Genomic DNA, 20,128 nt, shown 5'->3' with positions numbered 1-20,128 from the left:
CCCAGGGGCAGGAGCTCTCCTGCCTGGTGACCTGCTGCAGGCACAGCTGCTCTGCCTTGGCATTGCCCCGGCAGCTCTCCAGCTCGCCCTGGTCCCTGGATGAAGTCAAACACTGAAGCTGCTCGGTAAAATTCCTGAACAGATTTTCGAGATGTTTTCGGAGATCCGAGTCTGCCCTCTCCAAATTTCTGCCCCATTCTCTCCCACTCCGCAGCAGAAAGTTGTATTTCTGCCTGGGGTTAACCTTCCCTAAGAAAATAAAAAGTCTGTGCAACCGTCATGTGAAGCAGATGCTATCGGGGCTGGCGTGGCCCACACCTGCTCTCCCGGCCGGTGCTGAGTAATCCCGCAGTCACCCCCGTCACGTCAGCTGGGGTGGTAATTCAGGTTGGATGCCCAGCTCGTCCCCTCCTTCCCTTCTCCCCCTCGCCTCCCTGCTCTACCTGGACCTCTTTCAACTTCCTCCAGCTCACCTCAAATCCCAACATCCACTCTCGTGGAGCCGACGTCCGCTCTCAGCTTCTCATGGGAACCTTGTTGGCGGGACTAACCACTCACCCAAAACCCCAGCGTTCGGCGAGCAGGTTCTGGGCTAACCCTGGTCTCTTTTAAATTATTTCTGCACTTGTCACAACAAATGCACGGCCAGAAGTGGGGGTTTTGAAATGGGAACAGGTGCAGAACGAGGCTCACAGCACAGGATTGAGCCGAGGTCTGGGCACACAGAGCTCTGTCCCTGCCAGTGCCAGGCTTGGCCCTGGCAGATGTGCAGAGGCTGCTAATGATTGTCCTGGAAAAGCTCCCCAGAAGTGCTTTAGGCAGGGAGACACAGACATTCCTGATAAAGGGACCCAGGCACTGACAGCAGCCCTTCTTCAGCTTGTCTCCCAACAGAGCAATTTTCATCAGAAAAGCAGCACTTCTGTGAAAAGTGCCTTCCTTCTAGTGATTTCACAGTTTCTTTTCTTCAGAATTATTCAGCCGAGGGAGGAGACAGCTAAAGTCCTAAATTACTTAGTAAGAACATAACATTTTTGAGGAAAAAAAAATTCTGATGCAATAGCATCCAGATTATTCTACATTCACGTGTGAAACAATCCAGACACGGGGAGGGGGACAGGAGGAGACCTGCACGGTGAGGAGGTGGAGGGAAGGACCTTCATCCTCACTGCTCATCTCTGTCATGAATTAAACTCTCTGTACTGTAGAAGCCTCGACTTCGCAGCTCTGGGCTCAGACCTACAGTAAAGCCTTGCAGAGGAATTTTCTTCCTGGAAATCGTCTTCTTTTCCAGGATTTCTTGCAGGCTTTCCAGTTCTACACACTCCAGGTCTGCAGCAGCTGTCTCTGGAATGACACCAGCTTTGGGGGGGATGCTGTTAGCTTAGTGCTGATGGCTCAAACACTGAAGTGTTTATCAGGAGGTCTCTGGACCGAGGGTCATACCCTAGAACGAGCCTGGCTGGCATTTCTGATGTTTCTTGCTCAGTTTTGTCCCATTTATGATTTCCCTGGCAGCAGCTTTTAGCAGGTCAGGAAGATCAGAGCTGAGATGCTGTGGGAGGTGTGTTGGAGGGGAGCTGGAGGAGAGCCTGAGGGACCCCAGAGCGGCACACAGAGGTGGTGTGGGAAGCTCTCCGGGGGGTAGGTAGGAGGGGACCTTGCCTCAAAGACTGACTTGAGTAGAGCAATGCTGCAACAAAGGCTGTAAAATAGAGAAGTGACACTGAAATTTATTTCCGAGCATGTCGAGCACTTTCTTTCCCGTTCTCCCTAGCCCCAGGTCCCTCTTTATCCAGCCACACACCATATGCCAACAACAACGCACCAGCTGTACCTGGCAGAGCGCAGGTTTGAAGGTATTGCCCTCCGCTTGTGTTCCCTGCTGTAAAACAGCGGCCCTTACGAAATGTCAGACAGGGACAATGTCTCAGCTCAGAGAGAGGCTGAGGTCTGTCTCCCAGAGCAGGCTGGAGACTTTGCTGCGCTTCGTTTGAGCACAGAAAGGGATTGCCACACACTTTCCCCGCGCTGCCCCCGCAGCCGCTGCTGTGCCGGCAGTCCCCGGGGCACGGAGCTCCCGGGCGGCCGCGACCTGTGTCTCCTGGCCTCCTCCTCTCCTTTTGCTCCAGAGCGGAGTCCTCCCCCCCGAGCGCTCCCTCACCCCGTTCCCGTGTGACACGGTGATGGGCTGTGACATGGTTTTTGTTGGTCTTCTGCTGATTTTTCTGCTCACCTCTGACCCGGCAGGCTCGGCCTCTGCAGCGCCGCGTTGCTCAATCCCCCCTTTATCTCCACGCTGCTCTTTGCCCCACCGGGCGCGGGGAGACGACACCTGGAGACTGACACTGGTGGGACAACAACGGCCAAACGCCCTCCCCGAGCAGGCGGAAAATTTTCCAGAGCGAATTTGAGGTCAGAGCACCCACTCTGCGGCTCTGAGAAACAAAGGAAGGAGGAAGAGTCAGAGCACACAAAGGCCCATGGAAGGGGACAGTGACAAAGCAGAAGCCACGACCTCCATCCTGCGCGGCAGAGAAAGTCCCTGCTGGAGCTGTGTGGATGGAAGGATGTGGGCCGTCAGTCTGAGCAGGGACAGTCAGTGAGAGGTGACTTTGTGTTTTACGAGTAGCCCGTTTCCTTGTGCTCCAGTAAAAACGGCAGAGAAGTTGCTGTCCACTAACTTTCCCAAAAGTTCTCTCTGGTTTCCTGACATTTCCTGGGTAACTGCAGCCTCCTGCTTTGACGAATTTGTTGCAGGTCATGTATTTATGACCTCTATCCAAGCTTTCAGAAGATCCATCAAGGGAAGATGAATTCCATCCTTCCAGGGTACCCTGCGTGGTGTCAGAAGTTCCTAGGAACAGAACTTGGTGATTCATTTAGGAAATTTCTGAAAGAGTAGAACTCTTCCGAGGTCCTGAGGCTTTGGGACAGATAAGAGCAACATAAAATAAAGCAAGTCTGAGGCGGTGACAGGAGAAGGGGCTTAGAAGAAATAGATTTTTTTTTTATTAAAAGCATTAAAAGTCTGTGCTCTAGACTGTACAAATATTCGTTTTCCATCTGCTCTCATCCTGTGTCGAGCACCACAGGGAAAAGTGGGGCTGCCAGGGAATGGGTTCGGACTTGTTGTTTGTGAATCCTGGCGCTCGGAGCAGCCCCGGGGCTGGTCTGTGTCACCCGGCAGCTGGCTGTGAGGACGGGCTGCCAGGCGGGGGTCACCGCGGTGCTCTGTCCTCCCCGTGCCGCGCTCCTCGGTCCCTGTCATCTCCCCACCTTTGCGTTTACGGCTTTGGACGGGAGCCGTGGGAGCGGCAGCTGCAGCTCTGCCACCCACTGCCACGTTCCCAGGCCAGAGAGAGTCCGGCGGGGAACCGCCGCCGGGTCCTGCGCCCCCCCGGGCCCCGAGCGCTGCGGGGAGCGGGCGGGTGCGCAGGGCCAGGTGGCACCAGTAGCACCTATGACACCTGTGACACCTGTGACACCAGGGACACCAGTGCCGGCTCCCGGCTCTCCCGTGCGGGGTCAGGGCAGGAGTTCAGCGTGGAACGGGCTCAGCGTCGCTGTTCGGGGGTGGCTCCGGGCAAAGGGGCTCCGCAGCCGGGAGAGATTTCCCCGTGTCCCGTCCGGTCCCGGCGGGGCTGAGGCGCAGCGGGGCCGTGCCGAGGGCGCGGGGACCGGGCGAGGCTGCCCCGGCAAGGAGACCCCCGAGCCCCGCTCTGGGCCAGATCCCGATCCCGATCTGGATGACAATCCGGATCCCGATCCCACTCCCGATCCCCAACTGGATCCCGATCCCGAGCCCTTTCGCAGCGCCCGGCAGCAGGCTTGGAGCACCACCTAGCGGGCGGAGCCGTGCCGTGCCGTGCCGTGCCGTGCCGTGCCGTGCCGTGCCGTGCCGTGCCGTGCCGTGCCGTGCCGTGCCGTGCCGTGCCGTGCCGTGCCGGGCGTTACCTGGACCGGGACCGTGCCGTTGTACGGACAGCTGCGGCTCTGGTCCCGCCGATCCTGAGCCGTTTTCCAGGGAAGTTTGATAGCCCGCCCACAGCCAAACTTTGGCAGCAATGTGCCGGGGTTTGTTCCTCCGATCGACCTTGACAAAGACAAACCAAGACCACCAGCACACCTCGGAGGTGACTTGGGAACCGCCCCCGGGAACGTGCCTCGCCCAGAACCGGTCACATCTTCCTCTAACTTACACACCCGTACCGGGCACGTGCGGCCGCCTGTCGCACTGGGAGCGTCCCGGCAGCCCCGGTTAACCGCGGCGGTACGAGCAGCGAGCTGCTGTCATTTTTACTTTCCAGCACCGGGAGCACGGGAGCCTTTGGCCCAGCCGGGCGGGGCCGCGGGCTGGGCCACCAAAGGCACCGACAGCGGCTCCATTGTCGCCGCTGTGGCGGGAACAGCGGCCCGGGCCGGCAGAGGGCGCGCCAGGCACCGCGCGGAGGGGGCGGTGCCAACGGGAACACCGGGACGCCCCGGCCCCGCCCCGGCCCCGCTTCCGCTCCCTGCCCGGACCGCCCCGGACCGCGCCCATCGCCCCGCCCTGCCCGGCCCCGCCCCGGCCCCGCCCCGGCCCCGCTTCCGCTCCTGCACCGGACCGCGCCCGCCGCCCCGCCCTGCCCGGCCCCGCCCCGGCCCCGCCCCGCCCCGCGCTGCGCCGCCGGCCGTGCCGCGGCGCCATTGGCTGCTGCGCGCCGGGCGGCGCCGCCCATTGGCCCGGACGTCGCGCTGCGGCGCCGGCGATTGGCGGGAGGCGGCGGGGGCGGGGCCCGGCTCGCCCGCCCCCCCCGGCGCAGCGCGGCCCGTTCCCGTGGCTGCCGGGCGGGTCCGCGGGCCCTGCGCGCCCATCGCGGCCGGACATGGCCCAGAGCGGCCCCGCGGCCGCCGCGCCGCGGGACGAGGCCGCGGAGGAGCCCGAGGGCGGCGGGCGGCGCTGGGGCGCTCAGCACGCCGGGGCCCGCGAGCTGGCCGAGCTCTACTCGCCAGGTGAGGCGGCGCGGGCGGGCGGGCGGGGCCCTCGGGCCGGGCGCTCCCTCAGGACCCGTTCCCCTCGAGCCCGGCTCTCCCCGGGCCCGGTTCTCCCCCGGCCGGCTGCCCTCGGGCCCGGCTCTCCCCGGCCCCGGAAGGGCGGGCGGGGGCCCGGGGCTCGGAGCGGGGCTGCGGGCCGGAGCGTTTCCAGCCACAAACTGCCCGGAATGGACGTTCTGCTCGCCGAAGCCGGCAGGCAAATAGCGAACCTTCCCCTCCGGGCGCAGGTGGGCAGATGTGGTCGCAGCACGAGGTGACAGCAGCGGCTTTGCCCTCAGAGCGTCTGTTCGGTGAGGTACCCCGGGATCTCCAGGCCTGGCACCTCACAAAGGGCCACAGGGATGCTGGAATTCCTCTTTCGCCCTTCCTGAAGCTTGGAACTCTTGAGACAAGCTTCAGTTTGTCATTTCAGTGATCGCTAAATGACTGGTTGGCCATGCTGTGGGAATGATTGCAAGCTTCTTCTTAAAGGAAAAAGCATTTGTTTTTAGCTCACAGCGTGAGCAGTGCTGGGTATTGCTGCCATTCCCGGTGAATCCGTTCTCTGGTGAAGAATTAGGGAAGGGAAGATGTGTTTTCAGCGTCTTGTGGTTTCCAGCAGATCAGCTGAGCCCAGCTTGCACATCCAGGGCAATTCCTGCGCGAGGAGGTGTTCCTGCTGCACAGAGCCATGTGATGATAAGGAGTCCAAGGCCTTTGTTGCTTTGTGTGACTGGGGCAGGTCAGCCCGTTTCAGTTTCTTTCACCTCCTGCCTGCCTCGAGGAGGTCTGTGTGACACCTTTCATCCGGGGCTGATTCCTGGGCTTCACACAAAAACAGTCACTGTGACTCTAGCACTGCTCTGGCTCCTAGGGAAAGGATTTTCCTCCCTGAAGAGCTTGCTGCTCTTCTCCCTGGCTGTGGCACACGTACAGTGCTATGTCACAGGGCTCAGGGTGTATTAGATATGCAGGTTTCTTCTGGCATTACATAAATAATTTACATAAGCAATGCCAGAATATGTATCATGTTCAAATTCTGAATTCATCAGAATGGGGATTGCATTGAATTGTGCAGAGTGAACAGGACTGGAATATTTCCCTGTACACTGTAGCTGTGGCCCTCCCTTCCTTCCCACGGGACACACTTTGGGATTTGAGTGCCCTTTAAACACCAGTTATCAGCGCTGACTCAGTTCCTTGCTGCTCTGCCCTCCCAGTGCAGAGCTGGGGCTGCGTTTTTGAGCCTGGATGTCTCAGCAGCCCTCCTGGATGCCTGTGTTCAGAGGTGTTTGCACACACTCAGCTCAGCAGAGCAGCCAGCCTCCTTTGCAGCACCCAGCTAATTGTTCCACGAGGATCTACCCACTTAGCTCCTCTAATCGGGGTGTGGTTTTCTTATGTGGGAAGTGAGTGTTAATTAACTCTTACTTTCATTACTCCAGGGATCTCTTTATGGAATCACCCACCTTGTGACCTGATGCTGCTGTCAAATAAGGCTGTTCTTGTGTCTTAATTTAATTTTCCTGTTCTCTCCTCTGCTGCTGCAGAGGGTGTTAATTTATCTACCCGTGGCCCTTCTAAAACTGACCTGCCCAAGTCTTTGTTCACACTTTCAAATATTCCCTTGCAGGCACATTGGAGATAAGGCTGATCCTCCATTTGTGTTCCTGTTCCCCTGCTCACTGCGTGGTACAGTTGAGAAGGAGGACTTGATTTAGCATTTAGGAGGAGAAATTTGATCAGGCATTAGGTCAGCAGGGAGGAGGAGTAGGACAGAAGCTGAACACGTGCCAGGCCTGAGTGTGCCTCTGCTCCTGGGAGAGCACGGCCACCTCTCTGGAGCCCTCCCTGAGCCTTGCCCGAGCTCTGCCTGGCCACAGGGAGTGGGGAGGGGGCTCTGGGCAGTGCTGACTGACCCCTAAACCAGGCAGGGGCTGGCCTGGCAGCTCCTGAGGGTGTTTAGAGCTGCCTGCAGCCCCGGCCCTTCTGGTGGCAGTTCCGATCTCCCTGGCCTTGGGTATTAAAGGTCTGTTTCTGTGCCCTAATCCTGCAGGTCTCACCCTGAGTGCTCCCTGTGCTCGTGGGGATCCAGCAGGGACGAGCAGGGAGCAGCTCTCTGTGCTAATCTGATACTCCGAGTGTCACCGTGCCCTGATGTGCCTGTTCCCTTTTTATAGGCAGGAAATTATTTTCTATAGAGGTACAAAGTGGTACAGCGAGGTGCAGCAGAGGATTTGTGCCAGTTCTTTCTCTTTTCTTGTTCTGTCCCTTGTCATCTCGGGGTAGCTGAGAGTTCCCAGCCTTTGCTGGGAGCAGGGAGGCACAGACGAGACAACAGTTCAGGGAGATGCTCCAGGGGAACACTTGTGACGTTAGACAAGCCACTCCAGGGCCACCAAAGTACAGAATGCTGCGTTTTCCTGTCAGTGCAACAGCTTTGTTTAAAATCTCAGAGCTTGTAAATATTACCGACCACAAGGTGATTTAAATATGTCTGAGGCCAGGAATTTGTTCCCAGATTCAGCCCTTCCAGCAACACTGAATATTGGATGAAATGCAAATGGAGAAAAGTTGTGACGTGGAGGAACTTTATGCCAGCAATCTCAGGGAGAGGGAAACTAGGGCAGTGTGAGATGATGTCTGATTTGGCCCTGTTAACTGGACAAGGGCAGAGGGAAGAGGTTAGTAGTGGCTTGGGGAATTGCAATGTCATTTAACAAAATGTGTGCACCTCCTGTGGATTAAGTTTCTGTTTCAGTTCCCTGTCAGACAAATGGAGCAAGTCATCCAGGCAGCAGAATGATCTGTCTCGGTTATTTCAGGCTTCAGAATGTCCTCTCAGATAAAAGTAAAATATTCTTTTCCCCCTTTTTTTTTTCTTCCCATCAGGAAAGAGATTACAAGAATGGATCTCTGTCATCTTGTGCTTCTCTCTGATCTGCTTCAATTTTTACAATCTCCTCTTCTACTTGCGACTGGAGCACACGCCCTCGGTCCTCGTTGGGATTTGTAAGTGGGAACTGTTTGCTGCCCTGCTCAGGGCAAGGCTCTTGTGGTGTGGGAAGCAAATGTGGGATCCTTTAGGCTTGACTTGCTTTTGGAAAGGGAAAGGGACATTTGTGTGTGAGACCTTCTGCAAAATGTGTTACTGCTTTGTCTTTCCATTTCAGCGGCTTCTCAGTATTTCGGAAGGGAGGTTTGGATGTAGCTGTGTGTGGTTGGGGTTCTTGGGTAGTCCCTGAAAGGGTCAGGGCTGTTGGGAAGGAAAAGAGCTGTCGGAATGGTCAGGGCTGGAGACGAAATGCCTTGGTCGGCAAAAATGTTCACAAGGACTTTTCAGAAAGCAAAAGCTCAAGGGAAATGTTATAAAAGGTGCTTCAGGCATCAGAGTGGTTTCATTTCTGGGGACTGCAGTCTGAACAGAAGAATTTTGGGCAACTATGCTCTCATGCCAGGATGTGATGTTGGCCTTTATCCTGGATGACGACTTCTTCCGGGGGTATAAGAGAAGTTGATTCCACCTCTTCTGTGGAGGAGAGTAAGACCCAGTGGAGGATTCTGATGGAATGTTCAGCTCCTGTGCTTTAGAAAAGAAAAGCTTCCCTATAAACCGTGTGTGGTGTGTGTTTTAGAAGAGAATGGCACTTGCTCACCATCAGTGCTGTGCATTGCTGATGGCTTCAAACAAACCAAACCCAAACCCTGCAGGAGGTCCCAGCAGTGGTGCATGAGAGAAGCTCTGAATTTCTGCCAGAGCTGGGGCCTGGTGATTCCTGGTGTCTGTGCAGAGGTTTTGGGCTTTGTTGGGGCTGGGGGGAAGCAGGGTCCCCCACTGTGACTCTCGGCAGCTCCCTTGGCCTAGTTCAGTCTTGCTCTCAGCTGCTGAGGTGGAGGTGTTGGGTGGAGAGAACAGGACATGGGATCTGCTCCTCAGGGGTGAGGCCAGCCCAGACAGGAGAATCAGCAGTGATGGTTAACCTGTGCTGCAATCTGTCTGCACCTGCCTTTCATCTCAGCCTTAATATTGATAAAAGCTGGAGTCCTCTGATATCCTGGTTACCAGTTGAACTGATAAAGCAGCCAATTCACTGATAGTGTTATTTATGTAGTAGTGAATGATTAAGGTAGCAGAATCTGGATTCTGTGTAAATAAAGTGGTGTGGAAATAACTGATAGTGCATACAAAAACGAGTGCCATAAAACAGTAAGTGCTTCAGGCTATCTTGTTTTGCTGCCTTCAGTACATTATTTCTCCAGGTGATGTGTGAATGGTGTCTGTAGCTCACAGTGGTTATTAGGTTTTATTGCATATTGTGAAAGTCATATCCATAAGAGTCCTGATTCCTAAATACGTGAGCAGCTCCATGGGCTCAGGATTTGCTGCTGGGAATCCTGAATCACCCACAGGACGAGGTGTGTTCCCTTAACAGCTTCCCTCAGACTTGGTTTGGAATATGGACCTTTGAGCTGAAGTCACAGAATAAACATTCTGCTAATAAAGATGGAGCTCTGGATCAAGTTCCTGCCGGGTCTTTGGGGATCTGAAAGGGGTCCCTGTTCCAGTGGGCTGTTCACTGCATGGGGAAATCTCTGTGTGCTCTTATGTAAATACATGTTTTCTCCTAGGAAATGAAGTGGTTTGAACATCCTGCATCATTTCACTGAGCCTAAACCCCGTGTCTGTAATTAAAGGCTGTGTCACAGCTTCCTTCGTTGTGCCTTTAAAGGCACACGAGTAATGCTGTAAACACCTTAACCTTGGGGTTCTCGGAGGATCTGCAGTCTGGAGCCAGGAGGGCTCTGTGTCTCCTGTGGCTGGCAGTGAGGCACTGGTGTCTCAGCCCTGCGAGCCCTCCCCGTGTGCTGGGGCAGTGTGGGAGGCAGGTGGTGGCCGTGCTGAGTCACTCTGTGCCTGCGAGGGAGCGCAGCACCGAGGGGACACCTCCGTGCCCAGGGGACACCTCCATGCCCAGGGGACACCTCCATGCCCAGGTTCAGAGCTGCTTCGCCGCTGTGTCATGTCCTGCTGACTAAAGATCAGCTTGCTGGGCAGGAAGTGCCACGGGGCTCTCGTGTCTTCTCTCAGCAGAGATGAGAGACAGTTTTCTTCCCCTCCTCACCATAAAGAAGAAAAGAAAAAGAGTGGGCAGAGGACGGATTTCTGTGGTGGTTTGTGCTAACTCCAGTCATGTTCTGGATATCCTCAGCTGCTGGGCAAAAGTGTTCCTCTTTCTGCAGGCTGAGGGTTGTGCAGCTCTGGGTTTGGTGTTTTATTTGCATGCACACAAACACCCAGTTAACTGGGGCAGCCCTGGCTGGGAGTGGGGCTGTGAGGGAGTTCAACACCCCCGTGTTTCCCACTGCAGCAGGACAACATCCCAGCAGTGCCACGGAGCCAGAGCAGCCTCTGCCACTGTAATTGAAGGTTGTTAGTGCCAGGGACAGGGCTGGCAGAAGGATTCTTGTGTGGTAAGCAGAAAAGCCTCACCAAGATGTGTAACATCAGGCTTGAAAGCTCTCATACCTTCAGGTGAGCTTGTGGTGTCCAGCACATTCAATATACCTCAGCTGAGCATATGGTTCATATATTAATAACGTCGAGATAAAGTGTTTGGCAAGTTACAGCATGAATCCTGGTTTTCGTTTTCCTCTCCTTCCTCCTATTTTTGGATAGATTTTTAAACCCTTTCTTTCCAAGTTGCTTGGCTTGTTTCAGACATTTCACTGTTATCTGCGGCCACATTTGTTCATGACAGGGACTGTTCATTGCAGTCATAGAAAAAAAAAAAAGGCGTGAACTTTGTGTTGTAACCTGTTTGTATTCCTAAGAACTGCCCTACATAGGGCAGATATCTTTAGGAACATCTTGTGACGTGATGCAAGTTACAATTAATTACTGCTCTCTTGAAAGATGGGCAACTGATTTTTTTTAACCCATTTGAGGTACATATTTCATTACTGCAGAGGTTGTGGGTTAGCCAGAGAGAGCACACGGGAAGAAATCACTTAGTGCAGTTTCAGAATAGAAAGTGGATCTCATTAAGGCCCAGAAGGTCTTTGTTTGTCGCTCCAGCAGCTCTGCAGGGCTGCCCTTGGTCAGCTGCATTGCAGAGCCAGACACTTGAGTGTGGGACACACGAAAACTGTGGCACACGTTGGAGAAAAACCACCCCAGAGATGTCCGTGCTGACTGAAGTGAGCGCCGGGCACGTGGTGTCCACATCCTGCTGCCTCCCAGCTCCGAGGATGTCACTTCATCTTGCATTTATTGTGTGCATTAGAATGAGTTTCCACATGAAATTTTGTTTTAAAAGGTGCTTGAAATTCCACCAGAAACCTCAGCTGGCAAAGGAAAATGATCCTGCACTTCGGTGCTGCTCCAAGTGGGTGGGTTCTTTGTCACCTGCTGTCTCACCCCTGAAGTCACCTTCAGTTACCTGGTAGCTGTGGGTAACTTTGTGTTTCCACCTCTCAAAGAGGGAAAGTGGGCGAGTTGGGATTAAAGAGAGGGAGCTTGGATTCTGTTCCCCTTTGCAGAGATACTGTGTGTTGCAGCAGCAGGGGAGATGTGGTGGCTGTGGGGATCCCCTGGGCAGGGCCAGGGTGGGTTCCCCTGGCTGGGCACCACCAGGAGGAGGAGGAGGAGGAGGAGAAGGAGGGTGTTGGAAGCGAAGTGACCTGGTACAATTAGTGCTGCTTTGCCCTCAGCAGGTGATGCTGGCACTTGTGTCACTGTGTCAGCAGTCCCTGGGACTGGGGATGGAGCCTGGGCGTGCTGGCAGCTGCTGTGGAGCAGGGTGTGCCCCGGCTCCTGCCCTGGCACTGCAGGGACAGCCCCATCTGTGTCCCCACGGGCGTGCCCAGGGGACAAAGGCAGCTCTGTCTGCCTGCCCACTTGTCGGGGGCTCTCTTAAAGTCACAGCAGAGTTTGGCTGGAGGATTCCGTTTATCAGGTGGTGACTCTGAGCCAAGCTGTGCTCTTGTAGATGAGTCTTTGCTTTAAGATGTGCTGCTGGAGGAGACAGGAGCCCGATTCCTCGGGGCCCTGCTTGCAGGGCAGTGTCAGAGCTGCTGTGGCTCTTCCCGAGGCTGCCTGGGCTGTGCCAGCTCTGCAGGCAGGACATGGGGCAGGAGGAGCCCCAGGGAGAGGTGTGTGCTCCCTGGGTGACTGCCAGGCTGCCAGGGGAGCTGCTGTGGCAGCCCGGGCTGTTCCTGGCCCAGGAGCTGTTGGAAACCCTGGTGACAGTGTGATAGAGCTGCTGGACACAGTGACACATCTGCTGTCCCAGCCCTGCTTGTGGGCACTCCCAGGCCCAGCTCTGACTGGAAGGTTCTCAGCTTTATTAGCCAAAATTATGAACTCCTCTTCTGTTTTCGCTTTCAAGCTGCTACAGTTTATAGTTACTGAAATGTCCAGGGGTTATTATCTTAGCCTCGGAACTTGCCATGATATCAAACTGAAAGTCACTAAATGGGCACTGCAGGTGACTAAGGCATTTCACTTTCATAAGCATATGAGTGACAGACAACTGGTACTTTGGCATATTGATATTCAGACAACAAGGCCTTTTTCTGTGTGAAGTTGGCCACGCCGAGCTTTTAATGCTGTTCAACCAGTTCATACAGTCACTGATTAAACATGACTGTACTTCTCGGTGATGTTACACAATAGCATCAAGTTATTTAATAACACCTTATCCTGGTTTCTTCCTCTCCAGAGGCTCTAACTGAGTTTTTACAGTAAATACAAAACTTTGTATACTCTGATGTAAGACTTCCGGGTTGCAATTTGATCATTCTGTCTATGCAAAGCCAAGATCACACTCGGCTCGTAAAATTTCAGTGCAGTACAACTTTTAATGGTAAACGTGGAGAGCAGTTTTGTCTCTCAAAGCTCCTGTGGTGCCTCCTCCTTCCGCAGGCCCCAGGAGCAGCCTGGCCACGGGAAGTGGTTTGAGAGTCACCCACCAGAGCAGAGCTTGCAGGTTCTCTCTCAGTTTGACTGAAGCGGTGGAGAGGAGCCTTTCCTGGGTCACAAACCCTACGCATTCCCTGGTGTCTGAGCAGGACACCAGCAGGACAGAGCTGCCCTGTATCCATGGTGTGTTTGGGGCAGTTGCTGTCCAGCCCCATGTCCTGCTCCGGGGAGAGGCACCTGCTGTTCAGTGGCCTTGTTGTGCCTGGAGGTGCCCACAAGTGTGGGGAAATGGGACAGAGCAGCATTTCCAGCAAAGGTGTGTGGGAGTCCAGTGTTCACTTGGATACTGATTTGTGCACCTCTGGGCTCCCTTCGTGCTGGGCTGCCTTCCCTCCTCCTTATTCTGCAGTCTACCTGCAAACCAAGAAATCCCAATGTTCTGAGCAAGTCCTGCAGCTCATGTCCTTCAGCCCTCCTCCTGTGTGCTCTGAGCATCTCCTCCTCCTCCTCCTCCTGGGGGATAACCCCTGGCTGGGCTGATCCCCAGCCCTCTCCCAGTGTGCTGGGGAAAGCTGGTGTGTGTGGGTCAGCACTCCCCTAATGCTGTGCTGAGTGCTGAATCCACCGTTTGCAGTCCTACACCTGGGCTGGGGTTACCGTGCCTTTTCTGACTCTGTGGTTACCGCTTCACCCGTGCTCTGGGCTGTCCATGTCCTGTCACCCTCCCAGCCCTGATGACAGAGCAGCAGGATCTGCCACCAGCTCTGAGCGGCAGCTGAGCTCCTGTGCCTTGCTCCTGCCGTGTCCATGAGGCAGTGCTGGCTGTGAGGGTGCTGAGCCCAGCAGTGGGATGTGCCCTCTGGGCTGGGGACAGACACACACCCGGTGTCACCACGCTGCTTGTGTAACTCACCCTCCACCAGCACAGAGGAGTGAGCACACCCTGCTGCGCTACAGCTGGAACAAGACTGCTGGTAGCTGGGTTTTTTTCCCCGATTGCTTTAGTATAATGCACTGCTCCAGGCACCCTCCATTCTTCCCTTTACAGCTGACATCAGAGCAGCACGAGGAGCATCTATCGAACCGGCAGTGTTTTGCCTCCGTTTGCGCTGCTGTTCCTGCAGTTATTTCAGTGGGAAGATGCAGCAGCTGGAGGCCAGGCAGGCTAATGGGGGCATTACCTCAGTGACAATGGCATTTGAGTCGTTGCAAAGGGAAGTGTTGTTTGGATATCTTCCCCTGAACGCAGGCTGCTTGCCCTTTCAGCTGCTGGGAGCAGATCTAAACGCTTTTGTGTCCCACCCGGCCCTGCTATAGCCTGCCTGTGTGGTCTGAAACAGCAACAAACGGGCAGATTTACTGCTGATAAAATCAGCTGTCTTCAGTGTAATAAGAGGGCAGATAAAGAACGCAGTGTCTCCTGCTGCATTTAAGAGTTTGGACCAACTGGATAATGGATTCAGCAGTGGGGGCTGCTTTATAATATGAAAAGAGCTTTTATATTTCTTCTCCCCTTTAGAAAATGAAAAAGGTGAGGGGTCAGCCAAGCAAAAGGTACCCACTAGGGGAGGTATTTCTGTTCTGGAGGAGGTGGGCTAAACACAAATACAGATTTAATGAAGATTGTTACTGTCCAAATGGTGTCTTGCTAACCTCCTTTTCCTAATTGCCTGACCATGTGTTTATTCAGACTGGGTAGATCTCGTGTGGTTGTAAATATCTAAGTTAGAGGCGGATAAACAAGTGCACTTGTACAACAATAAGATGTGGCTGAGTCAGTAAAAACACTGTGTTTGTCTGACTCTCTCTCTCTGTGTCTCATTCAAGTTGCAGGAGTTATTACAGCTGACTTCCTCTCAGGATTGTTCCACTGGGGAGCGGATACCTGGGGATCTGTGGAGCTGCCCATCGTTGGAAAGGTTTGAGATGGTTATTCCTAAACTTGAAGACGTTCTGAAGTGCCTTTGTGCTCCCAGCTGGGCTGGGCTCTGTGGCACACCCAGCCCAGGGAGCAGCCTGGGCACTGCTGGGGCAGGGCTGTGTCTGCACCTGGCCTGGGGACACGTGCAAGGTGCCACTGCTCCCTTTTGTCACCCGCCTTGGGGCTGGCAGTGTTGCAATCCCAGTGTTTGCAGAGCTCTCTGTGGGAACAGCCTGTGACACCACAAGGGCTGGGAGCTGGCTGGGCACTGGGGATGTTCAGAAGGGCAGGAACACGGATTTGGAGAGCTGTCCCTGCAGCTGAGCCCCTAAAAACGCGTCAAACATGAGGCTGCTCCAGGGAGAATCTGCCCAGTTCCCTCTTCCACAGGCCCCTGTTGTAACACAGCAATGTTAGAATGGTGGGGACTGAAGGTTTAATTTGAGATGTATTACACACCTGCAGCTACAAATGCCAGTTGCTTCGTGGAAGGTGCACTGGCTTCTCTAGTAAGCAACAATCTGTTTTCTTAATTGAATTTCTTAATAGCTCTCATTAATTACTCCTCACAGTGCAATATTAGAGGGATCATTGTTTAAAGAAAAAAAGAAAAGTGGGCTACTCCTTGTTATTATCCAGAGTTACATGAACTACAACAGCAGAATGAAAACTGTTTGTTTGGCTTGGTTTTGTTCACCTTCAATAGACTTGGTGGTCTTGAGCCCCTGTATCTCTGGAGCACAGTTTAAATAATTTTTAAAAACCCTACTGCTAGAGATTCTGCACTAAATAACCACGAGCTGAGGCTGCTCAGGGCACTTTTGCACAGACTGGACGTGCTGGAAGTGTTAAAAGCAAATCAGTGACTGGTTTGACTGTCCCACACAGTAAAACAATTGCTGTGTGTGTTCAGGTGTGATTTCTACTCCTAGAGGTGACTTCTGCATGGTCTGTTTGTCTTCCACTGCTTTGTCCAGTCACTTAATTTGCATTTAGTCTGTTAGTGCTGGCATCTGTAGCCCATAAATATGGTAGGCTGAATTCTAATTTTTTAGTGGGTTTTTTATTTTTCCTTGGTTGATTCTGCTTAACAAGGGAATTTCACAGGCTTCTTTTGCCTGTGCAATTAGGGTGCTGATGCTTTAAGATTACTTACTAAAGGTCCTAAGTGACAATTCAGAATAAGAAACCTGAAAAGCAAAGAAAACCTGGATTTGGGTGTGGGAACTGAATTTCTTTGCAAATGTAAATCAAATGGTCTGAAGTGTCATCGTGACAAAAGTTTGGATCCTGCTTACGTGCTTTGTACTATGGAATTCTCTTCAACTCAGTCAGCAGATTTGAGTGTATGGGAGGGGTTTTGGGGTTTGTTGGGGTTATTTTTTTCTTTTCCAGGACCATTATTGAGTGTGGCCTTGTGTTTGTCCAATTAATTTCCCAGGCTTTCATCAGACCCTTTAGGGAACACCACATTGACCCCACAGCAATCACCAGACACGATTTCATAGAGACCAACGGAGACAACTGCTTCATGACCCTGGTCCCCTTGGCAAACATGGCATACAAGTTTGTGTCTTTTTCCCCAGGTAAGCTGCCACTTCTGGCTGCTGTGGATTTAGTGTTCTTGTTGCTATTGAGCGGACATTTGTCTGTGTGAAGTTTGGAGGAATCCGTGGATGTGATGTGACAAGAAATGGCTGTTGGAAGTGTGGTGCTCCTGGCAGCAGGGAGGGAAACGCTGTTTCCCTTGAGGTGTGGTGGCAGAAGGTGGCACAGTGAGGTTCTCCAGCCCAGCAGAGAATCTGGGGCTGGAGGGGTGTGCAAGGAAGATTAGAAGTTATGCTAAATACTCTTTTAATAAGAGGAACCAAGCTGAGAACATCTGGGGATTGTTCCAAAGGGTGTAACACAAAACAATGCCTCACCTTGGTGCACAAGGACTTCATGTGCAAGCCAGAAGCCAAGAACTAAAGCATCAAATTAATTTTGTAAACTCAGTTTGACTTCCTGTTTCTGGTGTGTTGACAGACTCTGGCACTTCCCAGCCTGTCTTGTGACATTTGGGAATTGCTTATGGCTCACTGGCTCTGGTGACACCTCTGCCAAGGCAGCTTTGGTGAGGCCTTTGGCAGTTCCTGCAGCAGCAGGCAGCTGTGGCTGGGCAGGGCGTTGTCCTGGCAGAAAAGTGCCTTTCCTTGGCTGGTGTCACACTGCTGTGGTGTTTTGCAGAGGCGCTGTGTGAGAGCTGTCCCTGGGACTGTTACGTCTTTGCCCTCATCATCTTCATCACCATGACCAACCAGATCCACAAGTGGTCCCACACCTACTTTGGCCTTCCTCGCTGGGTTGTTTTCCTCCAGGACTGGCACATCATCCTGCCCAGGAAGCACCACAGGATCCACCACGTGTCCCCACACGAGACCTACTTCTGCATCACCACGGGTACTGCACGCCCTGCACACCTGCAGGGTGCTGCCCTCAGCTGTGCTCTCACAGGCCCTTGGGAAAACTGCACTTGGGGCTTTTTTTGCATAAAAAGTGTGGGGGGAGGTTGGTGATGAGCTGCAGGGAGCCTGAGGGAGCAGTCAGTGGTGCTGAGAGCTGATTGCGTGGGGTCTTGCTGAGCTCAGGCCACTAATGGGGATTGTTCACTAAAGCTGCTGTTCCTTCAAAAGAGCAGAATGTCTGCAGCTGCTCTGGAATGCTCATTTCTAAATGGCTTCTGGCTTTTCAGCATCCACTCATTCTGTCTCAGAGGAGTGGGCAGGTTTGCAGAAAGCGTTAGCTTCCTTTTATATCCGTACAGGTGGGAATGCTCAGGCACCAGTGTTGCACTGATCCTAAATAAGTTATCAAGTGAATTAGACAGCTGGAAATAAACCACTCTGGTTCTTCATTTTGTCATTGGCTCCCGCACACGGTTCGTGTGGGGTTTGAAACCTCTGCCAAGAAAAAAATCTAATTCTCATTAGCAGAATGTCATGTAGAAACATGGTACAATTGAGAGGCCTGAGCTGACAGATGGTGGCAAAAATCTTGCCACCCAAAGAGCTATTTTTAAGTCCTACTATGTCCTGAGAGTTTAAGCCTGACCATTATTAGCAGTATTGGGCTGGTTGCTTTTTTTTTTCTCATTAAAAAAAGGTTGAACTTTGGATGCTATGACAAAGTAATCCTCTTTTTCCTTTGCAATCCCTTAGGTTGGCTGAATTATCCATTAGAGAAGATAAGATTTTGGAGATGCTTGGAAAACATCATCCAAGGACTTACTGGGGAGAAGCCGAGAGCAGATGACATGAAATGGGCTCAGAAAATCAAATAACTTTTGCCAGCCTTCTGCAATCCTTAACTTGTTGCCAATGTTGTTTTTAAAAGAAAAAAAAAAAATAATAAAGCCATCAGCCAAAATCAAGACCTGCAAAGAAATAACAGACTCTAAAGCACAAACTAAAAAGTGCTAACACAGACTGCAATGAAAAGAACTAATTCTTAAAACAATACTTGAAATGAAGATGATTACTCTCACTGAGCACCTTTCTGTGTAGCCATGTCTGCTTACACCTTAGAACTCGCTTCGTCGCTGTATCCGTGAGGGACTCCAGGGGCACGTGGGGGCGTAGGAAACGTGTGTTGTATCAACATTTCTGAACACTTCCAAAACAGCTGCTTGCCTAAGACCTACAGGGAGAAGGGTGACGAGCTTGTCACTTGGTGTTGGAGTGCAAGGGCACTGCGTGAGGACGGTGGGGGGAGCAGCGGAAGCCTGTCACATAGATCATGACTGTTGAATGCACTCAGTGGTCGATGGACGTGCAGCTCTGTCTTCACAATCATGTTCAGCCCGATCGGTGTCACGTGGAACAGACTTGGAGAATCCTGCTCCTCCAGGGGGCCACCAATCCTCAAGTGTCTTCAGTTTCCCTTAAATCAAACTTGTTCTACTCTCCACGTGGAATTGAGCAAACAGTTTCTGCATAAGCCTTCAACTTCAGGAGCCTCTGGAGGAGAGGGAGGGCACCCTACAACACATGTGTCTCTTCGTGTGGAGTGCTCACTGCTGAGTCTTCTATTAAGTGTTTCCTACCCTGACAATAAATGTTTGAAATAGTTCTAGCATTGGGCACACTGCAAATAGCTGTATTCAAGAGCTCAAGGTATCAAACTCGTAATGTTAGAAGGGAAATGTCAATGACTGGTGTTTTGTTCTTTTTATTTTTTTTTAAGGTGCTTGCTTGTTTCTGTAAATAATATAAAGCCTTAATCTCTTCTGGTGTAATGGAATAATATTTTAATGTGATGTTTGAATGTATATAATATATTTATAACAAAGCAGTTGGATAATACTAATCATGTTCAAGTCTTGTTGCTGTTTTTCATTGCTGCACTGGCAGCACTTAGTGCAAGGGCTGGATCAGTGGTTGCACAACACCTGAGACACCTGGCAGCCTGTCACAGCTTTGTTTGGGTTGGAGTGATCATCTGCCAGCCTTTCAGGAGCCTGGCACTGTGTGATACCAGACTTCTACACCTTTCAAGAAGTGTAAGTAATTCATTCTGCTCTGGATGCAGAGGTGTAGCCCCAACTGAATTGAGGTGAAGAAGTTTCTCTAAAAACATCCAACAGGCACTTTATCAAGTTAACGTGGTTTGGATCTTGTTTAATTCTTGCCTGACTGAAAGCTTTCTGATGATCAGATGTAAGGTACGTTCCGTCCTCTAGCTGTGAATCCTGTTAAATTCAAACTGCCTCTTCCTGAAGAGCAGGGTAGGATGGGTTTGAGTCATAGCTTTAGACTGACCTTGATCTCCAGTTCCTTCAGATGTGGTGGATGGATTCTGAATGAGTTGGGACCTGACAACTGTCCTTCAGTGGGAAGTGCTGAATGCAGATGCCTCTGAGCCGGGTTCGGCAGATTAAAATTTGGTCACAAAATATTTCATGTGAGTGTTCAGACCCTTGGAGAACTTCGTGCCATTACATGAAACTGTTCCCATTGCCAGAGTCAACACCAGGTCTCCGTGCAGCTTTGACATTAAAGAATTCTTCCACTTCAGTAGGAGTCCCCAGATGCTTTCAGTTGATTCTGGAGAGCTGTGGACAGCACTGGGTGGATGTTCAGGGCTCCTGTGTAAATCAGCCTGAAGCACTGGGTCCACTCAGAGCTCTTTTCACTGCAGGTCTAAATGCCAAGTGAGCAGCAGTGGTGCAGTGGATGGAACAAATGGATTTGGGATGCAGAAGTCACCAGAATTTTGTCCTTCCCAAGTGC

General features: G+C 52.5%; 1 protein-coding gene across 1 annotated transcript; it reads left to right on the top strand.

The window, feature by feature from the left end:
* Positions 1-4,819: 4,819 nt before the first annotated feature.
* PEDS1 (plasmanylethanolamine desaturase 1) lies at positions 4,820-19,205 on the top strand. The gene is made up of 6 exons (XM_066198627.1): positions 4,820-4,995; positions 7,909-8,028; positions 14,765-14,856; positions 16,300-16,444; positions 17,088-17,300; positions 18,059-19,205. The coding sequence occupies exons 1-6, from the start codon at positions 4,869-4,871 to the stop codon at positions 18,178-18,180; spliced, it is 819 nt and encodes a 272-aa protein (XP_066054724.1). The 5' UTR covers positions 4,820-4,868; the 3' UTR covers positions 18,181-19,205.
* The last annotated feature ends 923 nt before the right edge of the window (positions 19,206-20,128 follow it).

This window comes from Chamaea fasciata, unplaced genomic scaffold (assembly GCF_029207755.1).
Source record: "Chamaea fasciata isolate MVZ Bird 193981 ecotype frontalis unplaced genomic scaffold, bChaFas1.0.hap1 SCAF_17, whole genome shotgun sequence".
NCBI classification, from domain to species: Eukaryota; Metazoa; Chordata; class Aves; order Passeriformes; family Sylviidae; genus Chamaea; species Chamaea fasciata.
The sequence above is the reverse complement of the archived record's forward strand: the minus strand, read 5'-3'. Positions and strand labels throughout refer to the sequence as shown.

Bases quoted from the DNA above. Each gene is read 5' to 3' on its own strand.
- PEDS1 (XM_066198627.1), top strand. From the start codon at position 4,869: ATGGCCCAGAGCGGCCCCGCGGCCGCCGCGCCGCGGGACGAGGCCGCG. The intron at 4,996-7,908 runs GTGAGGCGGCGC...TCTTCCCATCAG, and splicing joins GGCCGAGCTCTACTCGCCAG to GAAAGAGATTACAAGAATGG. The intron at 17,301-18,058 runs GTACTGCACGCC...GCAATCCCTTAG, and splicing joins CTACTTCTGCATCACCACGG to GTTGGCTGAATTATCCATTA.